Here is a 19,632-nt window from a genome sequence, read left to right as displayed (position 1 = left end):
CATTCTCACAACCAAAATGTAACATTTGGAAAATGTTTTAAGAACGTAAATTTGTTAGCTATGTTGTTAATTCATGATACGTAATGTATTAACTACTGTTCACATACAGTACCTTATCGTAAAGTGTTGCCAATGTTTTTGTTGCTCAAATTCGAATCATGTCTAGATGATAGCCCATGTATGCGACATACATAACCCTAACTTTACCCTGACTCTAACTAGCACCAAATCTTGAAAGAGCTTCCTAGAACAAGGTTTTCTATCTAGAAATAAACATAATTTTGACATGTAATGCTAGCATGCTAAGCATGCTAAGTCTCACCTCGATGCGTTGCGAGTTGACCCTCTTTCCTTTCTTGTTCCAGGTTACTCTTGGTTTGGGGTCACCTGTGGCTTGGCATACGAAGGACACAACACCCCCAGAGACGCCAATCATGTCCACAGGTACTTTTGTAAACCTGGGTGGAGCTAAACAAGACAAAATCAAACAAAGAACTATTAGCACTTCTAATAGCATATTGCTAATAACATGGAAATAGAAAGTTATTTTGCACATTTTTGCAAAAGTAGCAGGTCTTTCATTCTCTGCATACAGAAAATTTGCATACTGTGCACAGTATACATTGCATAAACAGTAAGAGTAGCATGGTAGTAAGCTTTTCCAAGCCACAGCCAGACACTAGGTAAAGTGAAGCTAACCAAATTCATCACAAGACCATTGTAACAGCAAATCAAATTACCAGGTGATTGAATGCCCACCCGTGTACACGCAATTTAAACAGTTACTTGTAGTGCACTCGGCCATAAAATAGCTGAGGAGGAGACTAGAACTGGAGTGGGCTAGTGAATTGTTCATCTGGATAATGGGATCCCATTCACAGAGAGACAGAGTCAGAGAGAGACACAATCGAGAAACCAGGACCACCATGAGTCAATGCTCTGAAATGGCTTGCGCAAACGGACAGGAAGTGCCTATGCATCAACAAGGCGGTTATTACACCACAGACAATGTGCACGCTGGCACGTCGACGCCACCATGAATAATTTATCAGGCAATGAATAATAAACTACTAGAGAGATTCTGTCTTAATTTGAAAGCCCCTTGTCACCGAAAACATCAAAAACCCTATGCACATCTCTCGTAAGCCATGGCAGATGTAAGCTAATGACATCTAAGAGATGATTGGGGATGACAGTCGGCCCACGATAAATCATTTGTTTGCATCTGGAACAAACCGCATGACCAAGCGATTCCACTTGTGGAGCATCCCATTTCCTCAAAGGGATAGTTCATGCAAAATTAAAAAATATGATTTATGATTTTGATATTTTTGTGTTCCATAGAAGACCGAAAGCCCTGCAGGTTTTTCGAAATACATGACTGTGAGTAAATAATGACCTTTTTTTGTTCATTTTCGGGTAAACCATTACTTGAAGACCCAAGACTGTCCTTTTGTTCACCTTTTAAGCTCATTCTTGTACATTAGGGTCAGGGTTAGGTTCGGTTTGTCATCAAATTATCATGCCATCTACCTCAACCTGCTTTTCTCTGCTTCAAGTTCTTGCTGTTTTTCCCTTCATGGGGCAATAGGTCAAACTTGACACAACAAGACATGAGAAGATCCTCTCTGGGGGAACATGCTAAAATCCAGAAAGCATGCAGATATGAGGACATGATCAAACGGCCAAGCAAGAACAGCAAATTAATTATTAACCTCCTGTGGGCAGGCATGCAAGCAGCCCTGCTTGATTCTCTGGGTACAGATAAACACATATAAAGGAGAATTCCAGAGAGTCGAAAGGATAGAGCCCACAGCCTCTCTTTTTTATATTGAAGTTAAGAAAACTCAACTTTTAGAACACATATTCACAGAGCACATGGTCAAATATGCACAGGTTTACCCCTTTAGGTGGTATGAGTCATAATTGTTTGGTATAGCAAAAAATAATCCATCTAACGTCATTCTTTGATCTGTAAGCGTGGTGGAACCGCACCCATGAGGGTTTCAGAGAGTTCTCGTTTTGGATGGCGAACACTGGAGGTATGTGTATTGTATGTGCTGTATGTTATGGTGTAATAAAGAGATATAGGATACAGTCATCTCAGGAGCATTGCTGGCTATTTACGTCACAAGCTACCCCATATGGAAAATACATGCTAGGGTGAATCTTTCAAAACTTGTCAAGAACATGTTCGAGTTTGAAAGAGTTCGATTTGAGTTGAAGAGGTTAAATCATTTATGACCTTTTCCTCATAAAGAAAAGCTTTCTAAGGCGTTTACATGACCACACATATTGTCGTCTTAATCATAATCATTGTAAAATTGTGCATGTAAATGTGCTCATTCTTTTAAGCACTACTTGAAATAAGAATGACAAATGTGATGACAAATTAACATTCAAAATATATTGTAGATTATTTGATGTCTCTGACTCAAATGGGAATCCAAAGAGACATCCAAAGAGAAAAAAATGCTTTCTATACACCAATAAGGACAGCAATTTTCCTTTGCATTGCAAGCAATGTCCTTACAATATATAGTTTGGCCAATTTCACAGTATTAATCCCTCAGTAATTATGAAATATATATGATGATTAAAAAACAATTTTCTAATTTTTTGGGTGAACTATCCCTTAAAGATAAGATAACAAACAGAAAAAACGACAGTGATGTATTGACTAGCACCCTATAGCTTAACCTTTGTGGTTTAAGCATTCTGTGCAACGCCTTGCATAGCGAACGTAGCCTGAGGCCACATACTCTCCCTTGCGTATTATCTGCAATTTGGCCGTGATTAAGCGCCAAATGCACTGCGATAGCTCCAACAGGAGAGTGGACAGCTTGAGGCACAGTCCGTTATGGATTTTCAGACAGTATATTTTGACGTGAATGAACGTGTGCTGAGTGTAATAGATATGCTTTGATGGGCTGTGGTACTTCAGAAGACAAAGAGAATCACTGGCACAATTAACCTTTCCACTAGCTGAGAGTTACGTTTATATGCCAGAGCAGGTGCGGAGCTGAACTAACGATCAAATCCAACTATTGTTAGGTTTGTCGAGATGAGAATACTCCTGTGTGTTTACAGTACACAAAACACAAAGAAAGAGAAAACAACGCATTCTCAAATCTACACTTGTCATGGTTTTAGTATGCCACTTCAAAATACAACAAACATAGCATACATGTAGCCACAATTGTGCATGGTGTGATGGTATGGTATAATATACTGTATCAGTATAATAACTACCTAGTCTTATAGAATCATGTTACTATACCTACATTTTTGCGAACAATTTACGTGGCTTGATGAACATATCGCGACAGTTTCCTAGAGGTGCTACAACAACAATGGCTTTTATTCCCTTTCACACAAATCACAAGTACAAATGGTAGAAAATGTACATGCTTTTAGTGCCACACAGTGGACATTTCACCCCGGAACTGCCACTATACGTGTAATGCACCACGTAATATCATTTTGCAAAAATGGCACAACAGTCATTTAATTTTCATGAGTTCAGACTCTATAAAAAACAGTGATAATAAAATAGATCGTTCCGACTCTGCACTCTGATTGTACAAGCTGCATTCAAAGCCGTTGTAAAATTACTATAAATGCACACGTGATCGTGCATTCTGTATTAATGCGATAAGTTGCTACGTTGCTTGGCAGACGCAAACTCCAGCAGTTGGGATAATTAACAATATTACTTAAATGGAAGAATTGTTTATTATGAATATCATCATTCTTAATTATATTTTATTTTTAACTGAAAATTGGTGTCTTATATCGCTATTGCCGGCATTTTTAAAAACCAATAAGCTCCGTATCTTGCAGTGCCTAAGAATAACCCTCACCCAAAATAAAATCATTGTAATGCTTTTATAGAATGGTGTCAACAGCAATATGATCAAATACACCAATGTGCAATAAATACATTTATTAAAATTAATAATAGTAATAAACAACTCCTAACAGTCTAAAGAAGTCTAAGGGTGCTTTCAAACTGGCAGTTTAGTTCGAAACACAGCACGGTTCGCATTAAAAATTGGTAACGTGAAAGCTGTCATGCAGACCGGGGAGCGCACCTGGTCTGAGTTCAGTTGCAATGGAACTGTAGCGCGATTCGCGTGAATGTGAAAGCAACTCGGACTCGGGTGCGCACTCGTTCAGGAAGTAAAGTAACCTGCGCATGCGTTTTAGCCGATGACGACATCTATCTATCTATACACCTTATAAATACTATATATAAATACTATTATAGGTTATAAATATAGGGTATAATAGGAGATAACAGTAGCGATAACTTCACGTTGGACACGAGCGTAAGCGTGCAGTGTAAACAAAGATGCAAATGAATTCCTTGCAATCAGCTGTCTCCTCAAAAAACGCCGTTTGCGAGCAGCAGCAAGCCGCCTTCCCCTGGACATCTGATGAGTTACACCATGAAGCGCACATATACGCAGTTGTCGTTCACTCTGCTGTGCATAATGGCACCAAAATAACAAAAAAACTAAAAGTATAATGAGTCGCGTTGTGTTCTCCATGCACGTTTGTGATGACGTAAGATGAACGCAAATGGACAGTTCGATAGAATCAAGTGAGTGTGAAACCAGACCAAAGCTGCGGGGGGCCGGGAAACAATCGCACTCGGAATCGGACCGCAGCAAACGTGCCCAGTGTGAAAGCCCCCTAACTGTAGGCGTCTTCAGGCTGCCTTGCATTGTAGCAACTTGGCGCATTAATATACAGAATGTGCGATCACAGGTGTGCGTTTATTGATATGATACAACGGCTTAGATTGTGGCTCATTCAATCAGAATTTAGTGTTGTAACTATACATTTTTCAATAAAGCAATAAGTCAGAAGAGGCTGTACATTACCATGATCTTACCAATGTTAAGGGGTGGTATTAGGAACAATATGAAGCAGAAATCCTTCCACCAAGTAATATCGTTCATTAGCCTAACTTTAGGTCGTTCATGGTGGCCAAGCAATTAAGAATCAAAGATCATTCTATAAACAAAGGACTGGCACATTAATATAGAATTTAATTGCTGTTATTCTCACAGAATGCATTTTTGTGTCCATCGGACACATGTCTATTTTTTGGAGCACCACATTGTTTAGACGTTGTGTCAAGTTAACACATTTTTTAGAACGCACATTTAGACACCTGTGTTCTGTTATATTTGTAGAGCTGCGTCAAGCTTTTTTTGTGCTAAATCGATTTGCATCCAAACCAAATCTTTCATCCAAATTTTCACACAAAACCTTAGTTTGGAGTCATAACTATCTATTTATAATATACTCTAATAATTCAATATTAGCTCGTTACAGTTGGGTGTAAAGTGGACTGTTTGCACACTCAGGGCTGATTTAAAGTGCATGGTGACCTATCTCATGATTCCTCAGGTGAATGGCATGTTCGAGAGTTTATGACCTTCTGAAACAAAATTTCTGTAAATTTACAAAGACAAGCACAGATACTAAGTTTAAAAGTTCATCAGCTGGAATGGGGTGCTTCAAAGAGATTAAATGGTAAACACTCTGATGGTGATGGATGGTGGGCCACATGCATTATCTCTTTTCTGATGGTTGATGTGCACTCTCTCTCTCGAAGAGTGCTGCAGGACCTGCAATCCAAAACACTTCCATTTGGCGAGACTTTTTTCTAGCTCCTATAATGGGCGGCTTGGGGTGACAGACACGGTTAGATGAATAACACCATAATCAACGGTAAAAACCTTTCAGGGCTTATAAAAAGAGATCCATTATGCAGAGAATTAGAAAAATGCAGGCGCAAAATGGCAGCCCATCAGCACCATTTTAGGAGATGGAAGAGAGCATCACCCATCTTGTTTTGAAATAGCCACCTTTCAACCGCTGATTGAGGTGCATATAAGGGGTGAAAAGGAACATTTTGGTGTCATACACGACTTGCATCCGGAAGAGCCAATTACAGGGCAAGAGGATCCCCATACGAGATAATGTTCTAAGTGGCCATAATTTGAGAAATCAGAGCAAACATCGTGTTTGAAGTAGCTTTGGCCAAACATCTAACCTTTATGCTCTAAACGAATATCTACACACAGGCCAGGCTTTTCATATTGACAAGGACAGGTTTTGATGGTAATGTCTAGTTTAGTAATTCTCAACCAGAGGCCTCAGTAAACATACAAGGGGGCAACCAGAATACACTACGGAAGTCCGGACTCTCTATCGACAACTGTGGTTGAAACATGCAAGTTACTCATGGAGGAACATGTTTTTTTGTTTTTTTTACATTAGTTGTGCTTCAGCACTGCCTGTCTAGGCGGATGACTCATGGTTGCCTGAAAGTTAGAAGAAAGTTCAACAACACGTATATTGAAAAATAAGCCGTCTGAGCGAGTAAGTAGCATATCTGCCACCGGAGCTTCTTTCTTTGTATACAGCTATAACATAAACACTCAAGAATGAATGAACTTGAAAGCTCTGAATATAAATCATTATTGACGGTTGAAACTCACTTTGGTTTTCCACATACCGGTATGTCTTGTGCACAATGCGTGATGCAAATGTCGTCATTGGTACAGTATGCGTGGACTAGTTTTTCCAAGCAGGCGGAAAGTACGCATCTTTGTGCACCGTTGGCGCATGCGCCTGCCACTGACTGAACTAAAGAGTATCACAAAGCAGCCGTGGTGCACACGTGTAAACTGTGTCCATACATGCTTGTGTTCAAAAAAGTATACTTTGAAAGGCTGCAAGCGAGACGGAATGGCAAGCGGGAAAACTGAGTATACTGTAGTGTTTACCGTAGTGACTAAAGGTAAGGCCAGGACGCAAATTTGTAAGTACTGGCTCAATAATTGTATTTTGTTCATTTCTAACAAATACATTTACATGAAATACTGTGTAGTATACCTTTAAAGTGATTTAAAATAATATTAAAACATATTTAAAAACAGTAATAATCTAACTTAATTAAAATGCCAAAACACTCAAATTCAACATTTTATCCTACAACATGTGAACTGACCACATAAAGTGCAACATTTGCGACAGATTTAACTACAACCAAAACAGGACTAGAAAAAGCCTGCTGGCCTTAGTCAGTGAAAGTCTACAGAGGTGATAATCGAAACGAATAGGACTATGTCTCACGTTTAGCCATGCCTACTTGAACACGGAGATTTGTGTCACTGCGCTCGACTGTGTTCTCACATGGCCACATCCGCCGGTCCCAGAGGGCCAGTCCGTCTCCACCAACCGTGGATCATCCTTCCTCTTGGACTTCTCTGTTTCACCCCCTCCCTTCGGCCACACAAAACCAAACACGTCTATCGGTCAACAAATCACACTTCGAGCTCGCTCAGACTGGGCCATTGCTATGGAAACACACGCTCCTCTTCCCTCACCTGTGCAATTCTCTTCCTCATCTTGATTTCTTTTTCCCCATCTCTTGCTCCGGGCACTGACTAATCGACTGCTGCAATAGCTTAATCAGAGGCTGGAGAAGAATAAGCAGCCCCACCAAAAAAGCACGTGGATGAATAATAAAAAGGATGGAGAATGTTTTACCAGGAGAAAAAAACGATATTGCAATTTATAGGATTAAATGACCACATAAGCCGCGTTCATTGGGAGAAACCTAGGTGTGTTAAACAGCTTTCTCTTAATCCTTAAAACGACTTATGGAAACAGATGCTCTCGTTTACATGACGTTTCAGAATGCCACTTTCCCCAAAAACCCTGGAATAAACCATTTTCTGAAGTGCATGTAAATGTGGTCATTATTTGAGAGACTACATGCAATATATTTGTATTTTTACAAATGAATTTGTCACACGCAGGGCCCTTTAAAATTAACAACTGAAGAGAAAAAGACATTAAAATGGAGAAAAATTTGGAAATGGTGAACAGTTACAGGACGTAAAATAAACAATTAGCCTTAAAATCTACCCACATCCAGTTATACGACAAAATGTATATCATTACTCAAAAACATTCAGCATCTACGAGCATCACTTGGATATGGTCAGCTAATGCAACTAATCGCCTAAAAATTGGATTATTTTTAAACAGATGGCTATAAAGGTTAATTGCAATCTCTGTACAGATATTTTAATAAGGTCATCCTGGACAAAGTGCACTGGCCAAAGCCAAATAGATCCTCAGAGCGAACATTATGGATGGTAAAGTATGACTATGCCATTTAAAAGTAACAGAAAGCCTTCGCTTATTTATATACTGTATATATTGAAGCCTTCACATTTCTTCTCAAGATCTGATTCAATAGGAAGTCTCACTTATTTGGCCTGCTGCAGTCATCTTTCCACAACTCTTCCATCATATCATTACAATTACCATCAGTTCTAATAGCCCCAGATTGACCCCAATGAGCCTGTTTATTTCTGGAACAGTCTGCAGAATTCACAAAGAAAATCTTTAACAGGTGCAGAATGAGTCAAAGTCCATCAAGAGGTTTATGTAATTAAGTTTAACAATATGGCCAATTTTGAAAAAGCCGGCCACCAAGAGAAGTCAGGAAATTGAAACAATTTAATGTGATTTGCATTCTCCGCAGGCGATTGGTACTTGTTGGCAGGCCTTGTAAAATGGCCACCTGCAATCTCTGAGGGCTCAAGAGGGTTAAAGATTGGATGGTAATTTTTTCACCCTTTTTCACCCAATTTGGAATGCCCAATTCCCAGTGCACTTTTAAGTCCTGGTGGTCGCGTAGTGACTCGCCTCAATCCGGGTGGCAGGGGATGAATCCCAGTTGCCTCCGCATCTGAGACCATCAACCCGCGCATCTTATCATGTGGCTTGTTGAGCGCGTTGCCACGGAGACATAGCGCACGTGGAGGCTTTGCGGCATCCGCGCTCAACTCACCACGTGCCCCACCGAGAACGAACCACATTATAGCGACCACGAGGAGGTTACCCCATGTGACTCTACCCTCCCTAGCAACCGGGCCAATTTGGTTGCTTAGGAGACCTGGCTGGAGTCACTCAGCACGCCCTGGGATTCGAACCAGTGAACTCCAGGAGTGGTAGCCAGCGTCTTTTACCACTGAGCTACCCAGGCCCCCTTGAAAACTGGTATTTAAGAGAAAATGTCACAAAGATAAGATTATAATGCAAGCTTTAAAAGGCAGATATATATGGTAAGATACCACATCACTGTAACATCACACTGGTTAAGCTGTACATCAAAAGGCAAACATCTGGTAAATCTGCAAAATTGGTTAATTTCATAAAAAGGTATTTGGAATAAAAAAAAAACAAATAAACAAAGTCATTATAAAGCCCGAAGAAGCGTTCTACTACATTTGAAAAAGATGAAGTACTTTCTGCACTACCAGCGTCACAAAACAACATTTCGAAAATAATGATTGTTTTCGAAAACACTCCCCTTTTCTGCCATTGGTTGGACAAAAAGATAGTCCTGCCCCAAACTCACGCCATAGGTTTAGTTAATGTTGCTAGGTCGGGCTGGTCACTTTACACTTTTCTGGAAAATCAACCTAAAGTTGCCTATCCACTTAAAGCAGTTAAGGCTACGTTAAACTTTGTTGATATGTCTTGGCCGAGAACTCAGTCTTTCTCAGTCTCTTAACCGTTAGCATGTACAGAGGTGTTTCGACACATAAACACAACAATGTTTTGTGATACGTAGACAACATGCAAAGACGTGGACAAATTCCTGGAGCTTTCAGATTTAGTGGCTCGAGGAAAACCAAAGTGTAACTTTGGTCTTTAGCGATAGGCAGTTGCTAAATTCAACGAATGGATGACCGCCTTCAGTTATGGTTGTGATATCAATTATGCAAATACAAACAATAAACAAACTAAAATAACTGACCGCTACTAGAACAATACAAATCGCATTGACATTTCTCATTTGGAATCAGTCTTTTGAAGGCGAAGATTGTTGAATAAGCACTTTGGAACGTATAATAATTCACCAAAGGCCGCTTGCATGTCCGTTTCCCAAAAAAAACGTATATACCTGCTGATTTTGCTGGCAAATCTATCCATGATTTAACCCAACTACCTAGACACTTTTCAATCTATCAGCTCTATAATTCGTAACAAACCCCTTCCTAGTAGAGCTCAGCCTGGGAGGCCGGATCAGGAAGGTTACATGCAATAATCATTTTTGACATTCAGTAAATCCGAGCCTGCTAATCTGCTGCGTGATTAATCTAAGCTGCTCAGGAAGGTGTGTGTGTGTGTGTGTGTGTGTGTGTGTGTGTGTGTGTGTGTGTGTTTGTCAATTATACAGCAGGTGGGTTGATGCCGTCCTCTGGGGCGCCATCTTCTGGTAAATAATGATCAACAAAAGATGCACAACCAGATATATGCAACAACATTTCACCCAACAAAAATGAAAATACAGTCACAATTAACTCACCATCATATTGTTCAAAATTGGTTTGACTTTCTTTGAGGACTGAAGCTGTGAAGCTCCAAAAATGATAATGAGATTTTTCAGTGCCGTTACAGTAGCTCAGCAACTGATTTGGAAAACCAAATCATATAAATCAGTTCTTTTGGACAGTTATTTTAAACGAACCGGGTAAAATAAACGATTCACTTATATTTAGCAATGGGTATTCGTCTAATCATTCTAGTGAGTCGATTCTTTAGTGCAGTTCATGTAAATTAACTAGTTCACAAATGATTCACTGATTCACTTTAGTCCCGCACAGCCTTAAAGGGACTTTGCTTCTTTTTTTAGCCAAATATTTTGTTAACTGCTGTTGTTTATCGTTATGTTTCAGTTCAGTTCAGTTATATAAAATAGAGTGTTTTCTAATTTCAATCAGAATTTCTGTTTGCAGAATAATATCATCCAATTGTTAAAGGTGCAATGTAACAATTTTCATGTAATATTCGCTTTTTTTGCCAATGTGTGAACGGCTTGTAACGCAACTTAAAAAATGAGCCCTTCCCGGACTTCCCAGGTTGCCTATTAAAGCCTGTAGACTGATTTTCATGCAAAGGGAGCGGGTTGCTTTTGCTGGGAAAATCCAAAGGATGTGACGTTTATGCGCGCTCCCGAGAGCCTTGCCTCAGACAGTAGCTTCTCTTCTGCTATTTAACAGCGACAACAAACTGCAACACTAGGTAACGTTATCTTAGAGATAGAATCCAGCAAACGTCCGGCTTCCAGCACAACACCGACTCCTACACAAACTCTGAATAAGCCAAAAATACATTTATCTACTGAATCCCGTCTGGCTAAGCGGAAACGTAACCGTGGTCGAGCGAAAACTAGAGTGAACATCGGCAGGGCATTTGATTCCTGGCGGGACCTCCGTTCGGTTTTGGGGATCAAAACCGACCCTGAATTGGCATTCTTCTTATTGGACAGGTGAGCTTACATAACTGCAAAGCATGTGAAATATAGTGCCATAAGGATTGATCTGTGTCATTTTAGCTAACTTGATCTTCCTGTTAACGCTGACAAAGTGCATGCTACCTTGCTTCATAACTTTCAAATAATTTCAACAATCTTCTCTTTAAACTAAAAGTCAGGTATACAGGATAAATGTAAGCAAATACGCTGGTTTCTTGATCGTAGTACAACATATGACATACAAAACATACAATAGTGCAACGTAACAGTGCAACAGTGAACTGTCTGGTATAGTTGGGTAGTATGTAGCTGTATGTGTGTATCAGTATGCTATGTTAGCTGATAAGTAGTTTTAGTTTAGTCTCAAAGTTTGTAGTAAAACAATCATAACTGTGTCATTTTAATTATGCTACCTCATCTGTCAGCATGATGCCGGTGAATCACGTTCAGCCTCTTTGTATGTTACGTCATTGTTTTGGCTGATGCTCGCGTCCCTATGGAGTGTGTGCACGAGCACGAGCAACGGATAGCTGGCTGCAGTTCACTTAACGGCCACAGGTGTCGTTAATAACAAGGGTTTCTGAATCTTACATACTGCACCTTTAAATAACTAAAAATATTTTCTTCTTTACATAGCTTCAATGTAGTTAGCTACTTTTTGTTAGTAGCTTTAGTGTAGCTAACTACTTTTTAAAGGAGTAGCTTAACTGTAGTTTAACTACTTCAAAGGAATATTCCGGGTTCAATACAAGTTAAGCTCAATTGGCAGCATTTTTGGCATAATGTTGATTACCACGAAAATTAATTTCGACTCATCCGTCCTTTTCTTTAAGAAAAAAAATATAAATTGAGTTTACAGTGAGACACTTACAATGGAAGGGAATGGGGCCAATTTTTGGAAGGTTTGAAGCTTATGATTTTATAAAAGCATTTACATTAATTCTTCTGTTAAAACTTGTGTATTATTTGAGCTAAGTTGTTTAAATTGTCATTTTTACAGTCATTTTAGGGTTTGTTGACATTACATTGTCATGGCAATGAAGTTGTAAAATTGGTAAGTAATTGATTATCACACAAAATCATGTTAACACACATACTGCTAATGTCTTGAAACAGTGAGTATTTTCACGTTTCACTTCAACTGTAAGTGCCTCATTGTAACCCAGATTTGGTGGGTTTTTTTAAAGAAAAGGAGGGACGAATCGAAATTTTTTGTGCTAATCAACATTATGCCATAAATGCTGTCGATTGAGCTTAGCTTGTATTGAACCCGGAATATTCCTTTAAGTTAAAAGTAGAGTGTAGCTTGGGAAGCTAGAGTTTTAATGTAGCTTCCCCAACACTGATTGCTTCTATCTTCCTAACAAAGCCTTAAACGAAAGTCCACTTTCCCACAATCCTCCATTGTAACACACAAGATCTAAAAACAGTTTGTTTGGTTTGGGTGTGCCCTTTTCTAACCACACAACACCCAATCTTAACCTCTCACCCTCCTGTCTTACCCCGAAAAGCCTCCAACGACCAGACACCCAGCGTCGCGCTGTCCGACCGAAAATATCCCACCTCGAAATTGTACACCAGAATCTGCTCATTTCAGTTTGTTATGCTGTGGTCACAACTACCACCATACACACACAAAAAACCCTTCACATTGTGTTTTTGCTAGCTCAGAATATATTATTGCTCAATAGTAGAGGCCCCTGTTTTCTCCGATTTAGAATGTGTGCTTGGCGGGAAAGCTACATGATTTCCTGTGACTATAGCTGTATTAAGAAAGGATCTGGTGTAGCTTATTTGTTGTTGTTACATAGAATAACGCTTGCTACTTTGTAATATTTCGGGAAGCTTTGCACAATGGATCGCTGTAGCGCTGTTTAGCAATCTTCTTAAGTGTCCACGCCAAGCTCGTGCCCTTGCCAGCTCCTCTCAGCTATGATTGACTCGGGTGGAAAGTGACGAAAGCGATTTAAATAATTTATTTTTCCTTTGAAGCTTCCAAGTGAGAGATTTGAAGGCCCTGAGGGAACCTCAATACCCAGGACCTTGTCTCTTTAAAGTTATCAGCTAAAAGGGCTTGAATGTTCCTCATTACCTGGTTTGTGCAGTGCTGCATTTTAACCTCGCTAACGCATCTCGTTTGCCAAAGTAAATCTCTGATCCTTCCTCTCAACTCAACTTCAGATTGCAAAAAGTATCAGTGTAGTTGATCTGACTCGTGCGCTATTTTAAAAATCTTCTGAAGTTATACGATATTTAAAAATGAAATTTAAGTCAGAAAATGTTGCCCTCTGCCGTAGGTCTCAAATCTAATTTGCTTATATTCAAATATGCAGCATTTAGTAAATAAATATGCAAGATTAGTAAAAAAGAAAAAAAGCTATTGTATGACTTCAGAAGATTCAGAATAGCTACTACTGAGCTATTTTAGGGCTCTTTGTCATTTTTGGAGCTGCTTTGGTCCCCAATCACTTTCACTGTAAGGAAAAAAGCAGCATAAACATTTTGGCTTTTGTTTTTCAAGGATGAAATAAAGCCATACATGTTTGGAACGTCATGAGGGTGAGTAAATGATGACAGAATTGTCATTTTTGATGAACTATCCCTTTAAATTCGGACTTAAGCCTGGTTTAAACCACAGCTAATGCTGTGTATGTATTCATTGGACACCACTTTTTCTAAATTGATCAATTGTGAGGACAGTGTGTGTGTGTGTCAGTGTGCATGGCGAAAGCTAATCCTGTAAATGTGAAGCGCTGGACCTTCTTGCAAACCACACACACACACACACACACACACACACACACACACACACACAACCACACACACACACACACACAAACAAGCCCCCTAGCTTTATCACCACAGGCAAGACTTATTCACAGCTTTTTTTTTCTTTTGATTAAAAATGTCTCCTCCACATGTTGATTTATGAGTGTAAGAAAAAGAGCAAAAGAGACCTAAAGGATGACATCATGCAATTGGCAACCTCACACAGAGGTGACATCCACTTGCTTTGTGTGTGCGTGCGTGTGTGTGTGTGTGTCTACATAAAAGCCAGAGAGAGAGAGAGAGAGCGAGCGAGTGAGCGAGAGAGAGAGAGAGAGAGAGAGAGAGAGAGAGAGAGAGAGAGAGCACAGCTGTGTAATAGGGCGACAACAAATTCACCTGCACTGTGTGTGTGTGGCCAGTACATTGCCATTAAACAGGTGTTTAATGTGAACAAAGAGAGGTTTGCAAAGAAAGGGAGCGGGTCGTGTTTAAAGTCAACATTTAATAACTATCAACTTTCTTAATACAGGTTTCTGATGTTATTGTGAATGATTGTTGCATGCTGTTCCAAGTAAATAAATAAAAAAAAACATGTTTTTCTTTATAAGCTTTCAAAATTGCTCCGCTTCAAAAAGACTTTGCTTTTCCGCTGACATCATCAAGGACGCAGAAAAAATGGGTGGGGAAACTAATGTCAACCAATAGTCTAAAATCATTGATTTAATGTTGTAATGCAGCTTTTTAAATCTTCTCGATAATTAACGTGGTAATTTATTGCGTTATTTAATACTGAAATGTTACAGCAACAATAGCAAAAACAACGGATTTGAAAAAGAAGTGTTACCATTGGGATACCCTTACTTGCCAAATATCCTGTTTCACTCGGAAAAACGTCACATCATAGAATTAAAAGGGACTGCAAAGGTCGTTTCATGCTAACTATAAGTTCGCCTCAAAGAATAGCAAGCAGCATATTTGTCTTTTTTTTTTTTCTCCCCAATTTGGATTTCCCAATTCCCAATGCGCTCTAAGTCCTCGTGGTCGCATAGTGTCTCACCTCAATCCGGGTGGTGGAGAACGAATCTCAGTTGCCTCCGTGTCTGAGACCGTCAATCCGCGCATATTATCACGTGGCTTGTTGAGCGTGTTACCGCGGAGACATAGCACGAGAGGCTTCATGCTATTCTCCACGGCATCCACGCTCAACTCACCACACGTCCCACCGATAGCGAGAACCACATTATAGCGACCACGAGGAGGTTACCCCAATGTGACTCTACCCACCCTAGCAACCAAGCCAATTTGGTTGCTTAGGAGACCTGGCTGGAGTCACTCAGCATGCCCTGGATTCAAACTTATGACTCCAGGGATGGTAGTCAGCGTCAATACTCACTGAGCTACCCAGGCCCCAGCATATTTGTCTTCTTAACGGTTGTTGCATATTGTTCCAAATAAAACATATTTGTCTCCGTAATCTTTCATCAAAATTGCTCGCCTCCGAAACGACTTTCCTTTTCCGCTGACATCACCAAGGTTGCATGGGCGGGAAAACTAATGCTAACCAATAGCCAAAAAACGATCTTGTCATTGTTTTAGGCTATTAACGTAAAATCTTGCCAATAGTTTACACAATAATTTAATGCAGTTTAATGACAAAGGTTACAGCACAACAGTAAATAACACTAGATTTGACACGTTAACATGTTGACTATACTGATTAGTCATATTACAGGAGTAAAATGGATCGTGAAGGTTGATTCATATTGACTTGAGGTTCGCCTAAAAGAATAGCAAGCAGTGTTTTTGTCTTCTTAATAGGGCTCTTGATCTAAAGTGTTAATTCAATGTGATTAATTATATAAAAAAATAACCTTAAAAAAAAACAATTACGCAATTAATCATGTCCCCGGACCATAATAAGGAATATATTCCTACCATCTAGGCAATTCAATCTTGAAGTACCACCTGTTTTCTCCAGGGGGCAGTAAGTGAAACTCCAGCTGTACAGACAACAAAACACACTCAGGCTTGCTCGACACTAGCGAAAGCACAAGATGAGGACGCGTTCTATAGCTGGACGGAGCGCATTTCTGAATAAAGGGATCGAGATGTGTTTTTCTAAGCTTCAAACATGGTTTAACTTGACACAGCGACCTAAAACGCCGTTTATGACATGACGCAACCAAAGTGAAATGCTCCAAAAGTGTCCGTCTGACGCATGTGTACATTGACGCGTCTTTAGAAAAGCCCTTATAATAAATCTATCCTGGACAGATTGATGAATTGACTGTAGGCCAACGATAGGTTCATGTTCAATAATATAATTAATGGAAATAAATAATATATTGACTTCTAAAGTCACTTTTTGAAATGTCTTATCAATGCTTTACTCGTCTGCCACAATATAATGTATTTTAATTATCTGAAGTATTTATAATATCTATTATATTTATGCATATTTATATGTAATCTTTTATCAAACTTGCTCCGCCTTCAAAACGACTCTCCTTTTCCGCTGACATCACTTTGACCGCTGCATGGACGATGAAACAAATGTTAACCAATAGCCAAAAAACGATTTAGTTATTTTGTTTTATTTATTTAGCTATTGTTTTAGACTATGTCCACATTAATCCAGACACATTTGAAAACAGTGTTTTCGTTTTCGATCCACACTGCCATTTTCAAACATTTTCCAAAAGTTGCTCGTCCACACTGAAACGTACCAAAACGCTTAAATCTCCATACTGTGCATGCGAAGAAGAAGAAAAAAAGCGTAAGCAGCATGGCCCTACGTCATTTCAATGTGAGGAATATTGGAATGCAATATGAAGGCTGTACAAAGTAACATTTATCTTTAACAATGCTATCAAAGTGGACAGCAGGCACAACAAAGCCGCTACAACATGGGCCGCCATCTTGATTGTTTTGGGTTGAATGGATCACATGACTGCGTCACATGACAACAAATACGTAATCGTTTTCAAATATCTGTTTCTCTGTCCAAACTACAATGCAAAAGACGGCGTTTTCAAATGTATCCATTTGGGAGAGTGTTTTCGAAAAGCTCCGCTGGACAAAACCGCCATCTCAATGTCGACAGAAGGCCAAAACGTAGCGAAATGAATGCGTTTTCAAAGCAAAACGTATAAGTATGGATGCGGCCTTAGGCTAACGTTGTAAGTAATACAGCTTTTAAAATCTTGCCAATAGTTAACATCAATTTAACGCCATTTAACGTAAATGTGATGACGGTTATGGCATTAATAGCAAAAATAAAAACAAACACCATTGGAATATGTCAAATTATGGAAGTAAAATGGGTTAAGAGTGTTGCTTTATGATAACTTTAAGTTCTGATAACTTTTTCTGTTCTGATCTGATTTTAAACTGTTCACAAGCCAATCGATTCCCCATGGATTAAATCAAGTCCTGCCCTACATGTTTTCCCCAAGGAATATCCTGTTCCACACAGAAATATCTCACGTTATGGAAGATTAAATGGGTTGCGAAGGTTGTTTCATGTTGACTCAAGTTCGCCTCAAAGAGAAGCAAAAATCGCAGTTATATGGCAAACAAACACAAACAAACATCCAAAACGACACAAGAACAACAGTATCATCCTCCCCTAGCTGGCTGCTCTGTATGACAACCTGACGAGATGGTAATTAGAGATCGGAGACTGTGAGAATACAGTGAACGACATCACAGCCAATCAGACGACGGCATGCGGAGGGGGTTGCAGGATTTGGTGGACAGGGGTTTGAAGGGGGAGGGAGGAGTGATTACAGCACTGGAACCGGGGGAGATGATGTGCACTGACTAGTAAACATCCACCATCACACCAGCTTGCACATAAAGACAACAAGACAGCCAGGAAGAACAACTCGAAAGCACGACAGCCGACTTTTGCTTTAAAAAAAGAAAAAGAGATGAACAGACTGATAGCGAGTAACGTTATATTCTATGCTAAGAAACGAATAGACAGCGTGCAATAAAGAAATATCACAAATGAGATCTCTTTAATAATATGACAACAAAATGGATAACAAGTGTGTGAGATGCATACTAACTGAAGGCGACCACAGAAATAGACATTCATTAGCTTTTCTCTTCTGGGCTGCCCTTTAAAACCAACAAACAGAAGAACAGGCACACAAAGACATGTGTCGCTTATAACATTGGCATGATCTTGCTTCATCTCCCTCTGTCTCAACCCAGTGCTTGAACTGCACATATTTTAGGCCTGTAAGCAGCATGGGAGGCTTTCGTGCCTTGTACAACACTCTCCTCTCTTTACTTCACTCGATATTTTGTTTTGTTTTCCTAATGCGTCTCTAAATCCATTTTAGGGGAGAAATGGTGCAGAACAAATCCGGACTTCAAGCCTCGAAAATTAAAAGACAGCGTGGCCTCCGGTCCTTGTGATGAAGAGATATAGAGTATGGGAAAGGAGAAAAAAGAGTGATATAATAATGTAATTATCAGCAATCTCGCACTGTACGTTTCTGTATGCATGGGGAGATTCGCAAACAGACTGTTCCTTACAGTTTTTAGCATAAAATGATGAAACAAAAAGGTTTAGGTTTGGTTGACATTAAGTGTTAAATTTCAGTGTAAGAGCAAAAAATAATGACTCTTTTTTTTTCTTTTTTATTCAAACATCAAACGGGTAGTCCATCCCCAAACTCACGCCATTGGTTGAGTCAATGTTGTCTTCTCAAACAAAACAAATGCAATTCGGTTTGATGCCACAACAGGCGCAGAAATGACAAACTTCACCTTTAAACTTAAGTGTTTATTATTAGTCTGAGCTTACTTAAGGCCAGTGATCCGGTAAGCAGCGGAGAGAGCAGCAGGGCGCCCAGGGAGAGCAAGGTGGGCAGGTAGGGCAGGTGGCCGGCTGGCATCATTTTGCAGATGACCTTTGACCTGGCTGGAGAGCCACGGCCCCACAGGCTGGAGACAAGAGGTCGGCACGCTGGACGTTTGGCACTCTAAAGAAGATAAAGAAGAAGAAATGACAATGAGTAATGATGTTAAACTGACAAAGTTAAACAAACCGTATGTTTACACTGTTTCACCAGTTAACCATCAAGTATATTCAGGGTTTTCGCACTTTTTGAACAATGCATTTTAATTAATTTTCCAGTCATCTGTGATTACTGGATGAAGACGGTTTTTTAAAAAAACTTTCCAATTCAAACTGTCATTCATAATAATTTGTGAACCGGTTCAACCAGTTCATTGAACGAACCGACTCAAAAGAAGAATTCTTTCACAAATCAGACATCAGGCTTGAAAGCGAGTTTTATGCAAGCATCATTTACCCAAAATGTAGCCTATGAAATATTTTAGAGCATAATTAAAAAATGTATGTTCATTATGGAAACGTTACTCAAATTTTACGATGAGGTTATATGCAATAGTTAACAAACTAACAAAGTGCAAAAATTGTACGGAATTTATTCATGTATTATATTACATATATCATTTAATAAATA

The 19,632-nt window shown here is 39.5% G+C and overlaps 1 protein-coding gene across 5 annotated transcripts in view; it reads right to left on the bottom strand.

The window, feature by feature from the left end:
- Nucleotides 1-19,632, bottom strand: part of LOC127438034 (receptor-type tyrosine-protein phosphatase S-like) — a 276,854-nt gene that overhangs the window by 135,471 nt on the left and 121,751 nt on the right. For all 5 annotated transcript variants that reach the window (XM_051693295.1, XM_051693296.1, XM_051693297.1 and 2 more), the window contains exons 3-4: nucleotides 18,948-19,125; nucleotides 323-468 (exon numbers count right to left, since the gene is read on the bottom strand). In XM_051693295.1, the coding sequence (XP_051549255.1) occupies nucleotides 323-468; nucleotides 18,948-19,041 (240 nt within the window). In that variant the 5' untranslated portion in view covers nucleotides 19,042-19,125. The remainder of the gene's footprint in view (nucleotides 1-322; nucleotides 469-18,947; nucleotides 19,126-19,632) is intronic.

Source organism: Myxocyprinus asiaticus, chromosome 49 (genome assembly GCF_019703515.2).
Source record: "Myxocyprinus asiaticus isolate MX2 ecotype Aquarium Trade chromosome 49, UBuf_Myxa_2, whole genome shotgun sequence".
NCBI classification, from domain to species: Eukaryota; Metazoa; Chordata; class Actinopteri; order Cypriniformes; family Catostomidae; genus Myxocyprinus; species Myxocyprinus asiaticus.
This window is presented reverse-complemented; position numbering and strand designations above follow the sequence as displayed.